We start from the raw sequence: 20958 nt of genomic DNA, 5'->3' as shown, positions 1-20958 counted from the left end.
GTGTGTGTGTGTGTGTGTGTGTGTGTGTGTGCATATGCATGTGTGTTTTGCCTGTCTCTTGGCACAGACAGACTCCTCGCTCTAGGACATGTGTAGCCAGCCAGCAGCAGATGTAAGCGCGCTCCGCTCACTGGGGATCAACGAGAACGTAAGTAAACGGACAGACAAGAGCTGGTTTTCAATTATTTTATTTTTTTATCTTTAACTCTGCATTGTTGAAAAAGGACCCGTAAGTAACCATTTCACTGTTAGTCTACACCTGTTGTCTATGAAGCATGTGACAAATAAAATGTGATTTTGATTTGGTCCAGCACTGAGCAATGTTGGGGGGGCTCTTACTATAATGGGTTAGAGTTAGGGTTCTTACTGTAGTGTGTTTGGGTAGTGGGTAGTGTGTAGGGGTTAGGGTTCTTACCGTAGTGGGTGAGGATGCCTTGGGGTTTGACCACTTGGTTGCAGACATGGCAGACGACGAGACAGAAATCCTCCTGGTTGGGAAACTGGCCAAACACGTGCATCTCTACAGGAGACAGAGACGGGAACAGGGACAGGGACAGGGGTGAGCTAGGAGTAGGATCAGAAAGCTGCATTGACATTGATCTAAGGGCTTATTGTTTCCTCCCATGGTTAATGTTTGGGGGGGGTTGAGCTGATCCAATCAAAATGTATCTTCCTACTTACAAACAGGCAACTCACAGAGATCTTACTCATCACTATGTGGACTCTGCATCCCAGGCGGATTGGCAGGTTAGCGTTTTTCGTCGTGAATCTTGCTCTGGAGGCAGCTCTGCAGAGTGCCACAAAGTCATCAAATCCAATTTTAAACTTAACCCTAACCTTAACCACAATGCCTACAACTAACTGACGGGAAAATCGCTCAGAGCTGCCTCCAGGACAAAACTCATGACAATAAACATCAACCTGTGAGAAAACTGAGGATTTGGTTCGTCTTCGCCTTGACCTGGCATGTTCTGTCGACTGGAAGAGATAAGAGGCCAGTCATGCTTGGTGGGTATCTAACTGAGGCGGTACTCATGCTGTCCCGGACTGTCAGGAGATCTTTGGCTGCGTCCCAATTCTCCACAAATGTACACTTTGTGGAGAAAGGTGGAGAATGGGGATGCAGCCTCAGAGCCAATCAAGGTCTCATGGAAGTGAGGACTGAAGCATCACTCTGGCTAACACTAAACATACAATAATGCCTGCTGATTGATTGTATATCTTTGTATTTTAAAATGTGTGTGGCTGTCCTTGTCCATCAGTGTTTTGTTACTCGTCATGTTCTGTGTTTTTTGTGGACCCCAGGAAGAGTAGCTGCTGCTTCTGCAAAAACTAAATGGGGGTCAAAATAAACAAATCAAATCGAGTGGATCTGGTCCAGATAGTTGCTTAGACATAATTGTTAAAGGTTAGGATTGGTGGAGGGTTATTCTGATGCTAGATCAGTGGTTAAGGGCAACCTTGACCTCCATGGTCAAGCCCCTACACGGTGTGGAGCAGACCACTCCGGTAGACTAGCCGCTCTGCTCCAATGAAAATAACACAGCTTTTTTTTTTTTTTTTTACCTTTATTTTACCAGGGAAGACATCTTTTTCAAATGTGCCCTGCACAATACAACACAAATGAACACATTTATATACAGAATACACATACATACAACATACACACATACATACATAATACACATAATATATATATATATATACACAAAATACAAAAACACAGTCATTGGAAGTACAAGTAAAACATCACAAATCACTTAGAAAAACAGTTGCATCCCTCCACAAATAAATCCCCAATCAATACTCTAAATTGTACCAGAACATCAAGATGAAATGGATTTTGTTCCAGCAATACGGTACATTAAAACCAAAAGCAGATTTACCTAGCTCGGTGGAGATCCTAGGAACCTCAAGAGTTAACCAATCCTGTGAACAGGTTAGGCAACTCGGGTATCTATACTTCAACAGCAAAGTTAGATAAGATGGAAGTTTATGAAGTAGGACCTTGTAAACAAAAAGAGAGTCATGTAGAAATCTATGGGTCTTTAGTGAAGTCCAGCTACCTTTTGATACAGGATGCAGTTATGAGTATCAAAACTGTCACCTGTAACAAAACGAAGGGCACTATGGTAGATGGCATCCAAAGGTTTAACAGTAGTAGCCGCTGCACAGGGCACAGACAGATTTTTCACCTAGTTGGCTCGGGGATTTGAACCAGCAACCTTTCGGTTACTGGCCCAACGCTTTTAACTTCTAGGCTACCTGCCACCCTATTTATTAACAATGAAAATGCTTTGTATGTACATTTAATTATCCATGTGACTTTGTTAAATACAAGGATGACATTGGAAATTGTTTAATTTAATAAAACAACCAACATTTAAAAAGTAGTGTTTATGACGTTCACCCCATTAAAAAAAAAAAAAGACACACCTGTAGCCGTCTACGACGGTAGCCTACACACGTTTCACGCTTGTTGATTTTGTCGGCCAATCAAAGCTGCTCTACAGTCAGAGGTTCCAAAATGGAATTAAAATGACAGAATTAAAAGTTAGCTAAATAAGACGGAGTGGGCTACAACAAACAACCAAGAGGTAGGCTGTTGTTCAGTCTGAATCATGGTGTTGCCATTTACTTACAAGGACAAGGAGTGCAGTAATTGTAGCCTCAGTTAGCTAGTTACCTAGCTGGCTAATTTAGCTAGCTAGTTTAGCCATCTTCTGTACATGGATTTGACGCAGTCAAAACAGGCACTGCCATGGCATGACGAATAAGCAGCAGCTAACTGTTACAAGATTGTCTAACACGCGCGGGCCAGCGTGGCTACTTTTTAGTCTCTCTCACACACAGTCCTTCCTCCTACTAAAAACATAAGTAAAAAAAAAAAAAACATGTATTCCGACTATGCAGATATCCGAGAAAAAAAATCCTGATATTATTCTAATAGTGAAATTATTTCAAATGTCCATCCCTAAACCAGAAACAACAAGTATAGTACTTATAAAAGCACTTTTTTTTCATCTGTCTCTGCCAAGACAAATGAGAACAGTGTGTAGCTTACTCCAGCGCTCGCCTGCCAAAACGACAGAAACTGCCAAAACACTGCTGCTAAAACAATCTGTCTTTGGTGAATGAGCGCTACCCAGGCAGAGAGACAAACACACTGTCTGACAGACACCCGCTGAGAAAATAGTATAAAGCGGGGATAACAGTATTATATATATTTGTGCATTGTCAAGTCTCACTTATCCTCTAAACAACATTGTCAGATAATGAATTGAATTACAGACTGCATCAGCTGTTGACATATGTAGTGGAGAGAAGGCATAATGCTGAGTTTACCATATAACTATGGGCATAATCGCTGTCTGGCTCTAATCTCAGAGATGATTAGGCCATTGGACTGTAATGACGTCCCTCAGTCTTCTTCAGCGCCAGTTAGCTATTACTGTCTGCTTGACACATGGTGTGACCTCATCAGCTGATGGTGTGACTGAGTGTGTGTGTGTGTCTCACAACCTGCCTGACTCTTGGCCGGGGAACAGCAACACTGGGAGACTCCATTCTGACTGAGTGAGTGGATCTCCTTACCTTATCCATTAGGGGGTCCAGGGCAAACACAACTGGCCTTAGATCAGTGTCTAAAGGGCAAGTCAATCTTACTCTGTCTCAGTGTGTTGGCCTGGGATCAGCAGTCAGAGCATGTTGGTGATTCCAGTCTGGCTGGGACTGAGAGAGGCTGCTTTGGCACTCACAGTCTGACTGAACTGAAGACAGGGGAGTTAGTACCGAAGTGCACTACACTTGAGTGTAGCTCCTGTCTGTCACTCTGGGTGGCCCACCAACCTATAGTTATCAAATCCCCTCATTTTTACAGTGTAGGTGGAGCCAAGAGCCTCTAGGGCACAAACTCTAGGTAAGCAGGAAGGGAACATACTAATGCGAGCGTGACATTTCTTGCTTGACCAATATCATGCCACTAGATATCAATTCATTTGTAACTAACAAACGCGTACATTCATTATCACACATAAAACACATTTTATCTTCATAATAAACAGTTTTAGGAAATAGGTATGCTGTGATCATCCCTTGGATTAGAAGTTGACAGGCTGTGCCTAGTTGTGTGGCCGGGGTGTTAAAATATGCAAGGACGTTGGCAAGAATACTGGAGTGACAACTGGAGCATCATCAGTCCACAAGAACACGAACAGGGCTCAGGTGACAGACACTACAGCACGTTTTGATCAACCTTACCTTCTTTACGGAGTTTAGTTCCTTCCCAGTTGTTGTACAGCTCTTTCAAGCGGTTTTCGACGACCGAGTCTGGATTTGAATAATATAAAGAAAATAAAAGGTTCATATTAGAGTTCATGTCAGATAGGTCAGTTGGTGGTTGAATAAAACATCAATCTCCCGCACGCCACGCGGAAACGTGTCATTACGTCTAGGTAGATAGCTGGCTCGCAGCTTGTAACGTTAACTGACGAGGTGCCTTGATAAATCAAGCGAACTGTCACCAACAAGCAACGAAAGTTATCCTGGCCAGGCAGCGGTAAACTAACCCATGTTCATTACGAACATATTGAGAATGCATCAGAGAAATGAATACAGAGCGTTTGTAAACATGAGAGTTGTGTCGATTTGTTATGCATTTGGTAACTAACTTAATATTTGGTTGTTATCTCCCAGTTTTGACAGATGCATGGAGGACACGGCTGGCTAACTCAATCTCAGTTCAACAACACTGTTCGCACGTGCCATTTTTATAGAAATGGATGACAAATTTGACGTGCACTTACTGTCAGAATAGTGTAATTTTGCTGCGCTGATAAAAGTTGACCAAGGTTTGCACAGGAACGTATCCGGATTTGGTAGTTGGCGATCCAATGTCGCCATTGCACTTCCTTCTTGTTGCTTGCTTTTTTTCCTCTCCTTCGCAGTAAGCTAAACGAGACGAGCGGAGCACCTGACGTCATCTTCGTCATGTTCCGTCTTCGCTCGGCCTCTGGCGGCAAGGAGTTGAAAGGTTGCAAAGGACGGTGTGCGCCTCTGAAGTTCAGAAGTTCAAACGTTTCTTTTTCTGATACATAAATGACACGTGTGTTGTTTTTTTCCTCAAATTGCATTTCACCCATTGTTTATTTGCTGAAATATATTCCGATGTCTTACATATTAAATATGTTTTAGTTCATGTTTCAGTAATAGTAGAATATATTAGGCTGGCAATAGCCAAAGTACAGCACACTTGACCAATATATGAGCAATATTACAGTATAATACAGTACAACAACATGTGCAGTCGTTATGAAGCAGCAATATCCTAGTCAGTCAATAATACTTTTACTACAGACAAGGATATTGGACACTTTTGCACTATACCTTTTGCTGCCCATACACATTATTATATAAAATATCACTTTTGCTGATCACAAATTTGCCATAGGAATCATATACATTGTTTACAAGAGCTCTTCAGCGCCATGGAGCAACAACAAAATATTACTCAGCATTGACCTCTTGTGGTTGGAATTGGAAATAGCGTCTCCACTAAATGATGGACAGACAGTAGCCTACGACATTGCCTCATTGGTATGGTGATGTCGATGTTTGTGAAAATATCCATACAGTCAGTACCCATCCAACATTCAACAAGTGATTGTTGGAGAAATGTATGGGGAAATGTGTGGATGAGTGGTCAAACTTGTGTTATAGCTACAGACTGTGTTATAACATTAGTTATAGATCAGTGACAGTAGGCTGGTGTTGAACAGGAACCAAAGCCAATAGGGCTTCATGACTTCAGCACGTGTCAGTGTGGACTACCACAGACCACATGACTGAGCATGTAACAGTGGTTGTCTAGCTGCAGGATGTCACTGGGAGGAATACTTGAGCCATGTTCCAATAGGCTACTATAACATTGCATAATTCCATCCTTCCATGGGGTAATTGTCACCCTCAAAGACAGTCTGGTAGGTCTAAGCAATGATCCAATAGATGTAAACCATCCAGTCATGTCAGATGAGCACTTTAAGGATGGGAGGAATGATGCGTTAAGGATGTCAGTGATCAGCTCAGACACACTGGAGCAGCTTCACCAGATAATATACCGTTTGTTCTCCAGACGAACAGTAAACAGTGAGGTCACAGGACAGACCATGAAACAAAAGCTGCATTATGGTCTTCAGGAGTCTTTGGGTCAGAAATCTCCTGCAACCTCCCCAGTATGGCTTGTAAATGAAGTAAATATTACCAGAGAGAGAGAGACCCTTCTACTTTTATGCAAAAAAAAAGGAAACACAGAATGTAGGAAATGCATTGGTTTTTATTCAAAAAGAAAGAAGACATTCATAATTTGCATGTTCTGGAAAGGACAGCTCCGTCTCTCTCCACAACAGGGCAGACACATAAAAATCCTCCATAAAGCTAAAGTTGGTCTGATGATTACAAGACGAAGACAGAGGCATAACCAGTATACCAGACATTACAAACAAACACACATACACAAACTTAACGTTGGCCTTCCATACACAAGCACTTCAAGTTACACTTTTATTAGATCAAAGGTTATAACAGAAAATAGATCAGAAATGCAAAGGTAATGACAGGAAATAATAATTGATTAAGCCATCATAACAAAACAGGAGATTTCAAAACATAAAGCCAGCACATGCACAGACAGTGCACAATTTCTTAGTGACTGTGGTTCAACAAACAACATAATAGAAAGTACAAAAAACATGGCGGACTAAAGAACATAATAAAAAAATCAGTCTTCGCTACAGAAGATGACATTGAAAGATACAAGATCAAGATTGGAAAGTTCTACTTAATTTCAAGTGAAACAAACATTAAAATGTTTTTTTAATTTATATAATTTAAGCATATGGCCAGCGGTACATTCAGAGACACATGCATCCTTGTGTGAAATGGCTAGCTAGTTAGTGGTGTGCGCTAGTAGAGTTTCAACTGGTGACGTCACTCGCTCTGAGACCTTGAAGTAGTTGTGGAGCGATAGATAATGATGTTTCGTGGGAGGCAGTTGTTGATATGTTCAGAGGGTCCCTGGTTCGAGCCCAGGTTGGGGCAAGGAGAGGGACGAAAGCAAGACTGCCACACTTGGCAAAAAGAGGCAAGTGAGGACAGATCATGATTCCTTCTAGGCCATGAGGTGAAAGGACACATTGTTTAAGAATCTGAATTATCCCAGGTTAGGGTTTGGTAGAAATGCCCAGAACAAAGACACTGTAGCTGCAGGTCAAAGTGCACAAATGCTGTCAATGAGTCTGTACCACAGCTTAGGAGAATGTACCAGGTGTTTGTGAGGTTTACTGGTGAGAGAAGGCACCGGTTTAGAAGTTAGAGAAGGCACGAGGAGAGAAAGCATTAGCATGCTAAGGCACAGAAAGGCATGGCCCAATATTGGTACGGGTATTGAAGACACAGATATATTCGACAAAGCATAGATATTGATAATTAAGGCACAGTAAAAACATGGCCGGTTCCACCCAGACAATCAGCAGGCAAGGTGAAGCTGCCTATTACCATAAAACTTAGAGTGTATCAATCCAATCCTCTCAGATCTACAGGGGTGTGTAGGGGCTATTTTTGGCATTGGAAGTGGAGTAGAGTGTTAGATAGCAGCAGGGACGTGTTGTCCACGCCCGGCACCAGCCCCGTGCTGGGCAGTGTACTTCTGAGAGTGGCAGCGGGTCTCCTTGTACACAATCCAGGCGTTGCCAGCCCACACGATCAGATTCAGGTACCCAAACACCTAGAGGAGATAGGCAGAGATCACTTTAGTCAGAGTGAGACCATGTGGTCAAACAGAAGTGAGCATGGCAAACACAGTATTTCTGTTGGATATGCAGAAAAACTAAAGGAAAATGTTTCATTTCATCTCTTTTTTATCTATGTAATTATCATGTAATTCAAGTGAATGTGAACTTGATACATTCTGATTAACAAGTATCATCTATAAGAAGATTTTAAAAAACGGTTGAGTTACTCACCACAGAGACATTGAGGGTGCGCATGTTGGCGAAGTCAGTGACCTCGCAGGACACGTCGCTCTCCTTGCAGAGTGCCAGTGTGGAGGTGATGCCCGCTGTCCCGGTGGCATCCTTCACATTCTGCAGCCCCTTGGCCCATGCTGAGGAACACACTAGCCACAGGAAGGCAATCGCTGCCGTCAGACCAAAATCCTGGGGGGAGAGAGGGAAGAGGAAACCGAAGTCATCATCACTTACTTTTCCCCCGTTGGAACCACTTTGCTTCAGCATGGTTTAAAATGGATAAGGAAGTGCATTCAATTGTAGCCTGATCCCTGATCTGTTTGTGATGTCTTGCTTGGCGTGACAATGACAAAAGGAGTTATCAAGACAGAATAAACAGTTGTAGGACCACACCAAATAAATTGTTCACATCCTACTGGAAGATGTGCATGAATAACTCAAGAAATTGGCTTAAAACACATAGGCCTATTTATTGAATACGTTTTTGGGACGGGGATGACGTACAACAAAAACATAAATCTCAGAACACTGAGAAATGATGTGTTGAACCAGATTTAACTTATAGTAAATTTCCCTCTGCAGTCCCTGGGCAAGTGAACATATTACAATGAAAACATTTTATACAAACAGGCAACATAAACTCAGCAAAAAAAGAAACGAACCTCTCACTGTCAACTGTGTTATTTTCAGCAAACTTAACGTGTAAATATTTGTATGAACATAACAAGATTCAACAACTGAGACATAAACTGAACAAGTTCCACAGACGTGTGACTAACAGAAATGGAATAATGTGTCCCTGAACAAAGGGGGGGGTCAAAATCTAAAGTAACAGTCAGTATCTGGTGTGGCCACCAGCTGCATTAAGTACTGCAGTGCATCTCCTCCTCATGGACTGCACCAGATTTACCAGTTCTTGCTGTGAGATGTTACCCCACTCTTCCACCAAGGCACCTGCAAGTTCCCGGACATTTCTGGGGGGAATGACCCTAGCCCTCACCCTCCGATCCAACAGGTTCCAGGCGTGCTCAATGGGATTGAGATCCGGGCTCTTCGCTGGCCATGGCAGAACACTGACATTCCTCTCTTGCAGGAAATCACGCACAGAATGAGCAGTATGGCTGGTAGCATTGTCATGCTGGAGGGTCATGTCAGGATGAGCCTGCAGGAAGGGTACCACATGAGGGAGGAGGATGTCTTCCCTGTAACGCACAGTGTTGAGACCGCCTGCAATGACAACAAGCTCAGTCCGATGATGCTGTGACACACCGCCCCAGACCTTGACGGACCCTCCACCTCCAAATTGATCCCGCTCCAGAGTACATGCCTTGGTGTAATGCTCATCCCTTCGACGATAAACCCGAATCCGACCACCACCCCTGGTGAGACAAAACCGCGACTCGTCAGTGTAGAGCACTTTTTGCCCATCCTATCTGGTCCAGCGACAGAGGGTTTGTGCCCATTAAGCGACATTGTTGGCGGTGATGTCTGGGAAGGACCTACAACAGGCCTACAAGCCCTCAGTCCAGCCTCTCTCAGCCTATTGCGGACAGTCTGAGCACTGATGGAGGGATTGTGCGTTCCTGGTGTAACTCGGGCAGTTGTTGTTGCCATCCTGTACCTGTCCCGCAGTTGTGATGTTCGGATGTACCGATCCTGTGCAGGTGTTGTTACACGTGGTCTGCCACTGCGAGGATGATCAGCTGTCCTTCCTGTCTCCCTGTAACGCTGTCTTAGGCGTCTCACAGTACGGACATTGCAATTTATTGCCCTGGCCACATCTGCGGTCCTCATGCCTCCTTGCAGCATGCCTAAGGCACATTCACACAAATGAGCAGGGACCTTGGGCATCTTTCTTTTGGTGTTTTTCAGAGTCAGTAAAAAGGCCTCTTTAGTGTCCTAAGTTTTCATAACAGTGACCTTAATTGCCTACCATCTGTAAACTGTTAGTGTCTTAATGACCGATCCACAGGTGCATGTTCATTAATTGCTTATGGTTCATTGAACAAGCATGGTAAACAGTGTTTAAACCCTTTACAATGAAGATCTATGAAGTTATTTGGATTTTTACGAATTATGTTTGAAAGACAGGGTCCTGAAAAAGGGACATTTCTTTTTTTTGCTGATTTTTTTTGCTGAGTCACCAGGGGTGGTGGTCAGACATAAAAAAGAAGTCAGGACATACAGACACATTTTATTAATATCAATGGGAGACTTCTGCTATTCAAAACTGATTAGCAGTATATATTCAGGAACAAATTATCATGTCGAATCAACCAAATCAAGGACAAGCATTTTCTGATACACTAGGAAAAATGGACAGCTGGTATTTGGTTTAAACCTAAACTTAGAACCAGGGGTTGGAACCGGTTCAAGGAACAGAACCCAAATTGGTAAAAGAATGGCATTTTTCAAGGAACAGAACCATAACCGAGAACGAAAGTCATCTAATACTGTCCTGGAACAGAACTGTTATTTTAAAAGCATGGGAACCAGTTAATAATGTTCTGGGCATTTTTTTTCAGTTCCACAAAAAAACGCAACGAAGTGCCTATGCAAAGCCCTCACTCTGCCACTCAGAAATTTAGTGTCTGCCTGCCTGCCTTCCAGCTGAAAATCTTTGCCAGTGTGTGTGTGTAGGCTAACTGCCCCTTCCCTCCCTCCAAAGCATAGTCTACTGTAGCTGCTGACGTTACACGCGTGTTTCAGAAATTAGGGAGAGAGATTTTTATCACGTTTCACATTGGATTTATTAACACCAAAAAAGGTAAGATCTGTTCTTGTGCCGCTCTGCTACACAAACTTGTTGTCTAGCTCTCGAAAACTCTAGGCGGCATTATGTGTAATGTAATGGAACTGAGAGTCATGATCAAGGGCTAGCTCTAGTCCAACGTTAGATAGCTCTGGTCCAACGTTAGCTAGCTCTAGTCCAACGTTAGCTAGCTCTGGTCCAACGTTAGCTAGCTCTGGTCCAACGTTAGCTAGCTCTGGTCCAAAGTTAGCTAGTTTTGGTCCAAAGTTAGCTAGCTCTAGTCCAACGTTAGCTAGCTCTGGTCCAAAGTTAGTTAAGCAAACTCTCTGAAGTTCAAAGACATTCAAAGTTCCTTCATAGATGTCACTCCTCCTAGGTATAATTCTGTGGGCCTAATTCAGATTATACATGTCATAACAACAAGATGCCCAGCGCTTTATGGCCAGCGCTCTTCTCACGCGCAAAGTTTCTGTCGCATATCACACCCTATACTACACTTGTCTGTCTAATGCATGTACATATTGTAGCTTGCCTGCTCCACAGCAAGCTGCTCTATCCATTGGTGAAGTAATTTTAATGTCAAGCTAAATATATATATTAAAAAAATATTTCAGAGGCGTAAAAAGGAACGGAAAAAAACGATACAAACCCTAACTTTTTTGGGTGTTTGAACCGGTTCAGAACTTTATTTTGCTGGTTGGAACAGTGGAACAGAATGAAAAAAATAATGGTTCTGTTCAGAACGAAACGATTGGAAAAATAATTTTTGTTCCAACCCCTTCTTAGAATGTAAACTCTCATCAAAGAGAACTACACCCTTGAACGGTATGTCTACCTGAACCTAACAAAAAGCCAAAGGTCAGTTTGTGCACAAGTCAGATCCAGCACCCTCCCTCTGGCTATAGAGATGGGTAGATCTAACAGATTGCCTGAAGAAAAGAGAACTTGCCTAATGTGTGATCTTGGGGAAATCTAAAACAAAATCCATGTTGTGTTTTCTTGCCCTCTGTATATTAATCTCAGATGTTCTTTGATGATCTGAGACATTCTTTTTTGTAACATCTTTGGTGATAACCGTGAAGTATTCTGGTTACGGGACAAGCAGAGGCTTAAATTTTGTTTCAGACAGGATGTGTTTGAGATTGCAAAGTTTGTTCACAATGCCTAGAGGAGAAGGAGAAATGTACTGTTTGTGTAGTGTGGCTAGATGGTAGCTGTACTTGCCATGATTATTGTATGCGTATCATTTGTGAAATATTATTTTGTTTTGAGTACAAGGAAAATGGTACTCTGTTTAGTAGTGTCTTGTAAGCCCATGTGGGCTGGGCAACAGTAGGTGTATGACACTTAAATAAATAACATCAATCAAAATCAAATCATATCAATCATATTAATTTCAAGTCACATATGAGAATCTCAATCTAGGTTTTGTCCCTTTACTTTCCCAGTACTCACAAACATAGGGCCGAAGTCAGAGTCCTTGTACACGTGCATGTAGCCCAGGTAGACAAGCAACGCCACTATAGAGTACAGGAAGCAGATGATGGCCACGCCCACAAAGAACTGGGCCGAGGAGGCGGAGTCTCCCACCAGGTGGGTGACGGGCACAGAGTGGTTACATAGAGTGGTGTTGCCCTCCACTAGAGCAACCAGGTTTAACCTGGGGACACAACACAGCTTTACACTTCAGTGTACATCTATACATGATATAGCAGAGTTATCCAGAGTATTTCTGTAAGAGAAAAGTGTCACACTAAATATACTGAACAAAAATATAAACGCAACATGCAGCAATTTCAAAGATTTTACTGAGTTACAGTTCATAAGGAAATCAGTAAATTGAAATAAATTCATTAGGCCCTAATCTATGGATTTCACATGACTGAGAATACAGATATACATCTGTTGGTCACAGATACCTTTAAAAGAAAGTAGGGGCGTGGATCAGAAAACCAGTCAGTATCTGGTGTGACTACCATTTGCCTCATGCAGCGCATCACATCTCCTTTGCATGCTGTTGATTATGGAATGTTGTCCCAATATCCAGCGAAGTTGCTGGATATTGGCGGAAACTGGAACATGCTGTCGTACACATCGATCCAGAGCATCCCAAACATGCTCAATGAGTGACATGTCTGGTGAGTATGCAGGCCATGGAAGAACTGGGACATTTTCAGCTTGTGTACAGATGCTTGCGACATGGGGTGATGGCGGCGGATGAATGGCACAACAATGGGCCTCAGGATCTTGTCACGGTATCTCTGTGCATTCAAATTGCCATCGATAAAATGCAATTTTGTTCGTTGTCCGTAGCTTATGCCTGCCCATACAATAACCCCACCGCCACCATGGGGCACTCTGTTGACAATGTTGACATCTGCAAACCGCTCGCCCATACAACGCCATGCATGTGGTCTGCGATGTGAGGCCGGTTGGAAGTACAGCCAAATTCTATAAAACGACGTTGGAGACGGCTTATGGTAGAGAAATTAACATTTCAATTCTGCATATGGAACATTTCTGGGATGTTTTATTTCAGCTCATGAAACATGAGACCAATACTCCCCCATGTTGCATTTATATTTTTGTTCAGTGTACTTATACCCAGGGGATATAGAATGACAATAACAAGAGGATAGAATGGAGACTTTATATTGTCAACATTTCAGATGCTAATCTTCCTGATTGACAATTAAAAAGTATTCACTGTGTCATCTAGTTTTTCCTGATACATCTTCACTGTACAGGTCACTTCCTGTTTGTGTCATACTACACCTGGAATAAACCCCAGTCATTACACTGCACACGAAAACACTCATCCAGATTAATGGAGGAAATAATCAGTTGAGGTCATGGGGTCAAGTTGTTTCCTCCACCATTAACATCCTCCTACAGATGATATCTACACAACAACTTCCTTCACAGTTCCAGCAGGATATCTGATAACACATCAAGGCATTTCAAATATTTCAAAAGGGGTCTTTTTTGGAGTTGGGTCTAATAGTTGTATGGGTTATCAAACACAGTAACACACAGAGAGAGAACTGACTGACACCCACCTGAAGGGATAGCTAAAAGTAGCATTCAGTGTCTCGTTCCTTCCTTCGCTGCAGAAGAGTGACACGATAGTCCTTCCAGAATACCCCCCACAGCTCCCAAACGCAAAGATGGCTGTCAGCTGTTTAAAACGGAGAAAGAAAGAGAGATTGAGAGAGAGAGATATATCATGTAAACTGTTTTAGCTGAGCAGGGAGAAGGGAGAAACATTGCTTACATTGGACATACTGTAAGATACTGTAGTAGACCAGCTCAGGGGGGTGTTTTGATAAATGGAATGAAATCATTGAAGAGACTGCATGCAGCATCACACCCAACAGTAAGCTTGCCAAGAGCCAGAAGGATCTAACGGTCTACATAAAGATCTGTTTTGATCCTCTTTTCATTCTCTCTGCTGCAAGCTATGTGGTTCTCTGTTGATGCTCTCGCTCTCTCTAGATGTAGGCTATTAGATCAGTGTCTAGGGGGAACTTAATCCTACTTTGTGGCTGTGCCTCCATTTTGCTTCCAGAGAGGCCCTTCTTTCTCACCCTTCTCCAGATGTTTTCATTTCACAGTGTGGCAACTTCCTGTTGGCTGACTACCTCATTGTAGCAACTTGTGCTATTTCACAGCAATTAACATCTAGTGAGCACTGCAAATGCACAGAGACAACAGCCTGCTATGGTCAGATGACTTGGGTGTTGCTGCCTGACTGGTTGCTGCCTGTCTTGCCTGCAGCCTGTATCTTGAAGGATTTGCACAGTGAGAGAGAGAGAACAGCTGAATTGTTAACCTAATTTCCTCCTGCATAGCTACACAGGATTCCTTTGACCGAGTTATGCAGGCAAGTCGGTTAAACTTGATTAATGAATTTTCTCCAAAAGCATGGATTCTCAGGACAACATGGTTTCAAAAGTGGAAGGAATGTAACCCTGGCCTGAAAACTGGATCACACCCCTTCAGTTCTGATTAACTCTCTAAAAGTCTAAGCCCATTACTACTATAGCCCATAGAAACGCATTGATAACACATTCATGACAAAAACAGACAGTCAAAAAATTTATCATAAGGAATAAGGTTTTGAAGTATCTGTCCTTTATCTAGGAGATACAGCCTAAGAAAGCACAGGAAATATGTGTTTTTTTGGACACATATTTAACCCCAAAACGACATCCACACTTCCATTGATTTTTTTAAACTGGTACCGGGTTTGGAGGTTCAGACATTACATATGAGAAGACCGATTTTCGGGATGTCTCATGGTCTCAAACACAGGTGTAGCTCGGCCACCTCCCACCGCAGATGGGGAAGGCCGACATAGGCGGATGCAGTGGACTGAGATGCAGCCAAGATATCTCTAGCTTAAATGGACAGATTTTGATGGGGATTTTTGAATTATGTTACTTAGATTGAGCCAGTAGGGTGCTTCAATATGCTCTTAAGGATTTTTTAATTCTGCAAAACCTGTCAGCTTGATTGGGTGCAATTTTAATTTCATTTTCTTCTAGGTGCCAGATTATGTCAGGGGTACAGAGCTTCCTGACCCCAGAACTGCATGTTCCCTTCAAGATAATGATTGTATATGCTGGGTAACATTTAAGTAAATTATTAATGAGACATGAATTAATGTATAACACCTCTTGCCTTTCATTTGAAAGTCAGGATCAGGGTTTTGTACAGGGACATTTCAAAACCATGCCAGTACAAACTGATCCAGCCCCCAGCCCACTACTGTAACAGACTTTGCTGAAATGGAGAGTTGAATAAATGTCATACTGTAGGCTATCATTATTTTGTCATTGCAGAATCAGGAGAAAAGAGACTGACAAAATAAAACAAAACTGTGACACATTAGTTTATGAAAGCTTGTGTTGTTTGCTCCAACACGCAATAGATTGAAATGCAAAAAAAAAGCATGATATACAGTACATGTCTTTTCTATTTTATTTTATCGGGCCACAGCCCCGAACTAGAGTGAAAAATCCCTCGGCTATTAGAACTGTTGAGCTGCAGATTTTCTCCAGTCGGATTCTGAACAGTGTAGCCTACTTACCCATTCTACAAATTTGATGAATCCCAGCGGTGCCTTGAGAGGCGCCAAGTTCAGTCGAAATCCTGTTATCATCTCCTCCGACTCCCCACCTATCTAAATATTATCTGAATGAAAATTAAGTATATGTTGCTAGAAAGTAACAAAACAAGTTTCATTAAGTTTGACTGAATGACGTGGTACTGCGCGCAATGGTTTGTGCGCTCCGTTTTGGTGATGCCTGTCCCTCCTACGCAAATACCGGAGGCTACAATAGAAACAAATTATGAAAAACGGCTAAAGTTTGCCTTTATAGATGAATTTTTACTTTCTCGGTAGATAGTTGCAACTTGAATCAACTAGGATTAGGTCGACAAAAAAAAATCTAAATTGGCTAAACAACTGATGATGGAAAGTAACGGTTCTCTCAACTGCGCGTCTCGAATTTCTTAACCCCAAAAAACACTGTGTAAGTCTGCAAATGACTGTAAAAACTTATGTCTGTATTGTATTCGCAATAAGCTGCTAAACCTTCGGTCTCTGTTTGGAAAAATCTTTCGGTCTCTTGTTGCAAGTTTCTGCTACTCTAGTCATATGACCTGAAAGCAAATCACGGCCGTCATTGTAAATAAGAATTTGTTCTTAACTGACTTGCCTTGTAAAAAATAAAAAATATTACAACATATTGGATGACTCTCATTCACATTCCATTCACCCAGTTCAATGTAACATCGATAGGTTTGGGATACTAAATGATACTCACATTTTCCCTATACCCATCATGAGGTTGCTACAACCTAGCCTATGAATGTTAGTTTACAACGTACAGTTGAAGTCGGAAGTTTACATACACCTTAGCCAAATACATTTAAACTCAGTTTTTCACAATTCCTGACATTTAATCCTAGTAAAAATTGCCTGTCTTTGGTCAGTTAGGATCACCACTTTATTTTAAGAATGTGAAATGTCAGAATAATAGTAGAGAGAATGATTTATTTCAGATTTTATTTCATTCATCACATTCCCAGTGGGTCAGAAGTTTACATACACTCAATTAGTATTTGGTAGCATTGCCTTTAAATTTTTTAACTTGGGTCAAACATTTCGGGTAGCCTTCCACAAGCTTCCCACAATAAGTTTGGTGATTTTTGTCCCATTCCTCCTGGCAGAGCTCGTGTAATGAATCAGGTTTGTAGGCCTCATTGCTCGCACACGCTTTTTCAGTTCTGCCCACACATTTTCTATAGGATTAAGGTCAAGGCTTTGTGATGGCCGCTCCAAAACCATGACTTTGTTGTCCTTAAGCCATTTCGCCACAACTTTGGAAGTATGCTTTGGGTCATTGTCCATTTGGAAGACCCAAGCTTTAACTTCCTGACTGATGTATTGAGATGGTGCTTCAATATATCCACATAATTTTCCTCCCTCATGATGCCATCTATTTTGTGAAGTGCACCAGTCCCTCCTGCAGAAAAGCACCCCCACAACATGATGCTGCCACCCCCGTGCTTCACGGTTGGGATGGTGTTCTTCAGCTTGCAAGCCTCCCACTTTTTCCTCCAAACATAACAATGGTCATTATGGCCAAACCGTTCTATTTTTGTTTCATCAGACCAGAGGACATTTCTCCAAAAAGTACGATCTTTGTCCCCATGTGCAGTTGCAAACCGTAGTCTGGCTTTTTTTAATGGCGGTTTTGGAGCAGTGGCTTCTTCCTTGCTGAGCAGGTTATGTCAATATAGGACTCGTTTTACTGTGGATATAGATACTTTAGTACGTGTTTCCTCCAGCATCTTCCCAAGGTCATTTGCTGTTGTTCTGGGATTGATTTCCACTTTTCATACCAAAGTATGTTCATCTCTAGGAGACAGAACGTGTCTCCTTCCTGAGCGGTATGACGGCCCATGGTGTTAATACTTGCATACTATTGTTTGCACAGATGAACGTGGTACCTTCAGGCGTTTGGTAATTGCTCCCAAGAATGAAACAGAGTTGTGGAGGTCTACACATTTTTTTTCTGAGGTCTTGGCTGATTTCTTTTGATTTTCCCATGATGTCAAGCAAAGAGGCACTGAGTTTGAAGGTAGGCCTTGAAATACATCCACAGGTACACCTCCAATTGACTCAAATGATTTCAATTAGCCTATCAGAAGCTTCTAAAGCCATGACATTATTTTCTGGAATTTTCCAAGCTGTTTAAAGGCACAGTCAACTTAGTGTAAACTTCTGACCCACTGGAATTGTTATACAGTGAGTTATAAGTGAAATAATCTGTCTGTAAACAATTGTTGAAAACATGACTTGTGTCATGCACAAAGTAGATGTCCTAACCAACTTGCCAAAACTATAGTTTGTTAACAAGACATTTGTGGAGTGGTTGAAAAACGAGTTGTAATGACTCCAACCTAAGTGTATGTAAGCTCCCGACTTCAGCTGTATGTTCACACAGGTCACGTATGTTTATACCCGTTTTGTTCCGTTTGAGAAACTTTTTCAACAGAATCGGCAGAATGAATACACCCCTGATCACCTGTAAACACAGTTCACTGTCATAGCAGCCACGTTGTATTCCTTCTCGCATCTATGCGCTCTCCTCCTCTCACCTCTTTCCTTCGCTTGTGGACTTCAATGCACAACACATCAGCTGTATGTGACCAGGCAAAACTTTCCAAACCAAACCGCTACACACAGCTTACATCGTTGTCACCATATTAGCTAAAGTAATATCATAGTCAGCATAGCTAATAGAACTAACTCGTTAGTAAACATGCTACAATTATGCAGTAACGTAAGTGTACAATCAGTAAGCAGTTACACCGGCGGGCCCCGATGGCAATAAATGAGTAACACCAAAAGCTTAGCTTGACTTGGAAGAGTTTAAGTGTTGTGTTGGAAAGTCATATCCAGCTAGCTAACATAGCATCCCTCTGTTTGATCAGGATGTTTCAGTAAGCTAAACTAGCTAGCTGCAAGTACATCATATCTGTAATGGATTTTTCTTTAGAGAAGTAGAGGAGTCAGGCGCAGGACACAGGGATCAATGTAAACAAACGTGTTTACTTGAAAAATTCAATAAATCTTCTCATAGAAAAAATACATATCGCGGAGAAACACCTCCCCGACACAAAACAGGAAAACAATCACGACAAGACAAACAGGAAATGCATAGGTTTAAATAATGAACATAATTAGGGAAAATCAAAAACAGGTGTACACAATAAAGACAAAACCAAACAAACAGTGAAACATCGATCAATGGCAACTAGTAAGCCGGTGACGTCGACCGCCGAACGCCGCCCGAACAAGGAGAGGGGCCGACTTCGGCGGGAGTCGTGACAGTACCCCCCTCCTGACGCGTGGCTCCAGCAGCGCGCCGACACCGGCCTCGGGGACGACTCGGAGGACGGGGAGCAGGGCGATCCGGACGGAAGCGGTGAAAATCCTGGATTAATGATGGGTCCAGGATGTCCTCCGCCGGTACCCAGCTTCGCTCCTCCGGGCCGTACCCCTCCCACTCCACGAGGTACTGAAGGCCCCTCGCTCGACGTCTAGAGTCCATAAGGGCTCGTACTGTATACGCCGGGGCCCCCTCGATGTCCAGAGGGGGCGGAGGAACCTCCCGCACCTCTGACTGCTGGAGCGGACCAGCCACCACCGGCCTGAGGAGAGACACATGGAACGAGGGGTTAATATGATAATCAGGGGGAAGTTGTAACCTATAACAAACCTTGTTCAATCTCCTCAGGACTTTAAATGGCCCCACAAACCGCGGACCCAGCTTCCGGCAGGGCAGGTGAAGGGGCAGGTTTCGGGTCAAGAGCCAGACCCGATCCCCCGGTGCATAAACCGGGGCCTCACTGCGGTGGCTGTCGGCACTCGCCTTTTGCCGCCTGATGACTCGTTGAAGACGTACATGGGCAGCGTTCCACATCTCCTCCGAGTGCCGAAACCATTCATCCACCGCAGGAGCCTCGATCTGGCTCTGATGCCATGGTGCCAGGACCGGCTGATACCCTAGCACACACTGAAAAGGGGTAAGGTTAGTGGAAGAGTGGCGCAGGGAATTTTGGGCCATCTCTGCCCAGGGGATAAATTATGCCCATTCTCCCGGCCGGTCCTGGCAATAGGACCGCAGAAACCTACCCACCTCTTGGTTGACTCTTTCCACCTGCCCGTTACTTTCGGGGTGGAACCCTGAGGTAAGACTGACCGAGACCCCCAGGCGTTCCATAAACGCCCTCCAGACTCTAGACATAAATTGGGGACCCCGATCAGACACTATATCCTCAGGCACCCCGTAGTGACGGAATACGTGGGTAAACAGGGCCTCCGCAGTCTGTAGAGCCGTAGGGAGACCGGGCAAAGGAAGGAGATGGCAGGACTTAGAAAACCGATCCACAATGACGAGGATCGTAGTGTTACCCCGCGACGGGGGAAGATCCGTCACGAAATCCACCGATAGGTGTGACCACGGTCGTTGCGGAACGGGAAGGGGTTGTAATTTCCCTCTGGGCAGATGTCTAGGTGCCTTGCACTGTGCGCATACCAAACAGGAGGATACATAAACCCTCACGTCCTTGGCTAACTTGGGCCACCAGTATTTCCCCGTAAGGTAGCGCACCGTCCGACCTATACCAGGATGACCAGAGGAGGGTGATGTGTGGGCCCAACAGATCAAACGATCGCGAACATCAAACGGCACGTACACGCGCCCAACGGGACACTGGGAGGTGGTGGGTTCAGCACGTGACGCCCGTTCGATGTCCGCGTCCACCTCCCATACCACCGGTGCTACCAGGCATGAAGCTGGGATTATGGGAGTGGGCTCTGTGGACCGCTCCTCTGTATCATACAGCCGGGACAGTGCGTCTGCCTTGACGTTCTGGGAACCTGGTTTGTAAGAAAGAGTAAAATTAAAGCGTGTGAAAAACATGGCCCACCTAGCCTGGCGAGGGTTCAGTCTCCTCGCTGCCCGAATGTACTCCAGATTTCGGTGGTCAGTCCAAATGAGGAAAGGGTGTCTAGCCCCCTCGAGCCAATGTCTCCACGCTTTCAGAGCCCCGACAACAGCTAACAACTCCCTATCCCCCACATCATAGTTTCGCTCCGCCGGGCTG

The 20958-nt window shown here is 43.5% G+C and overlaps 2 protein-coding genes across 6 annotated transcripts in view; both read right to left on the bottom strand.

Annotated features, from left to right (window-relative positions):
• LOC106576087 (ataxin-7-like protein 1) overlaps positions 1-4934 on the bottom strand; it is a 29259-nt gene extending 24325 nt beyond the window's left edge. The window contains exons 1-4 of one of the 5 annotated variants that reach the window (XM_014152975.2): positions 4806-4910; positions 4261-4329; positions 1567-1605; positions 416-520 (exon numbers count right to left, since the gene is read on the bottom strand). In XM_014152975.2, coding sequence (XP_014008450.1) covers positions 416-518 — 103 coding nt within the window. In that variant the 5' untranslated portion in view covers positions 519-520; positions 1567-1605; positions 4261-4329; positions 4806-4910. Of the gene's footprint in view, positions 1-415; positions 521-1566; positions 1606-4260; positions 4330-4805 lie in introns of those variants that run through there. The other 4 variants (XM_014152973.2, XM_045699725.1, XM_045699726.1 and 1 more) reach the window with 4 other exon arrangements.
• Positions 4935-6313: 1379 nt separating this feature from the next.
• Positions 6314-16432, bottom strand: LOC106576086 (synaptophysin-like protein 1). Its single transcript, XM_014152972.2, has 5 exons — positions 15866-16432; positions 13833-13951; positions 12229-12433; positions 8019-8210; positions 6314-7780 (listed from the first exon to the last, which is right to left on the bottom strand). The coding sequence occupies exons 1-5, from the start codon at positions 15935-15937 to the stop codon at positions 7640-7642; spliced, it is 729 nt and encodes a 242-aa protein (XP_014008447.1). The 5' UTR covers positions 15938-16432; the 3' UTR covers positions 6314-7639.
• Positions 16433-20958: the final 4526 nt, after the last annotated feature.

The sequence above is a fragment of the Salmo salar genome, chromosome ssa17, assembly GCF_905237065.1.
Source record: "Salmo salar chromosome ssa17, Ssal_v3.1, whole genome shotgun sequence".
In the NCBI taxonomy this organism is placed as follows: Eukaryota; Metazoa; Chordata; class Actinopteri; order Salmoniformes; family Salmonidae; genus Salmo; species Salmo salar.
Note: the sequence above shows the minus strand (reverse complement) of the source record. Positions and strands in the feature narration are given on the sequence as shown.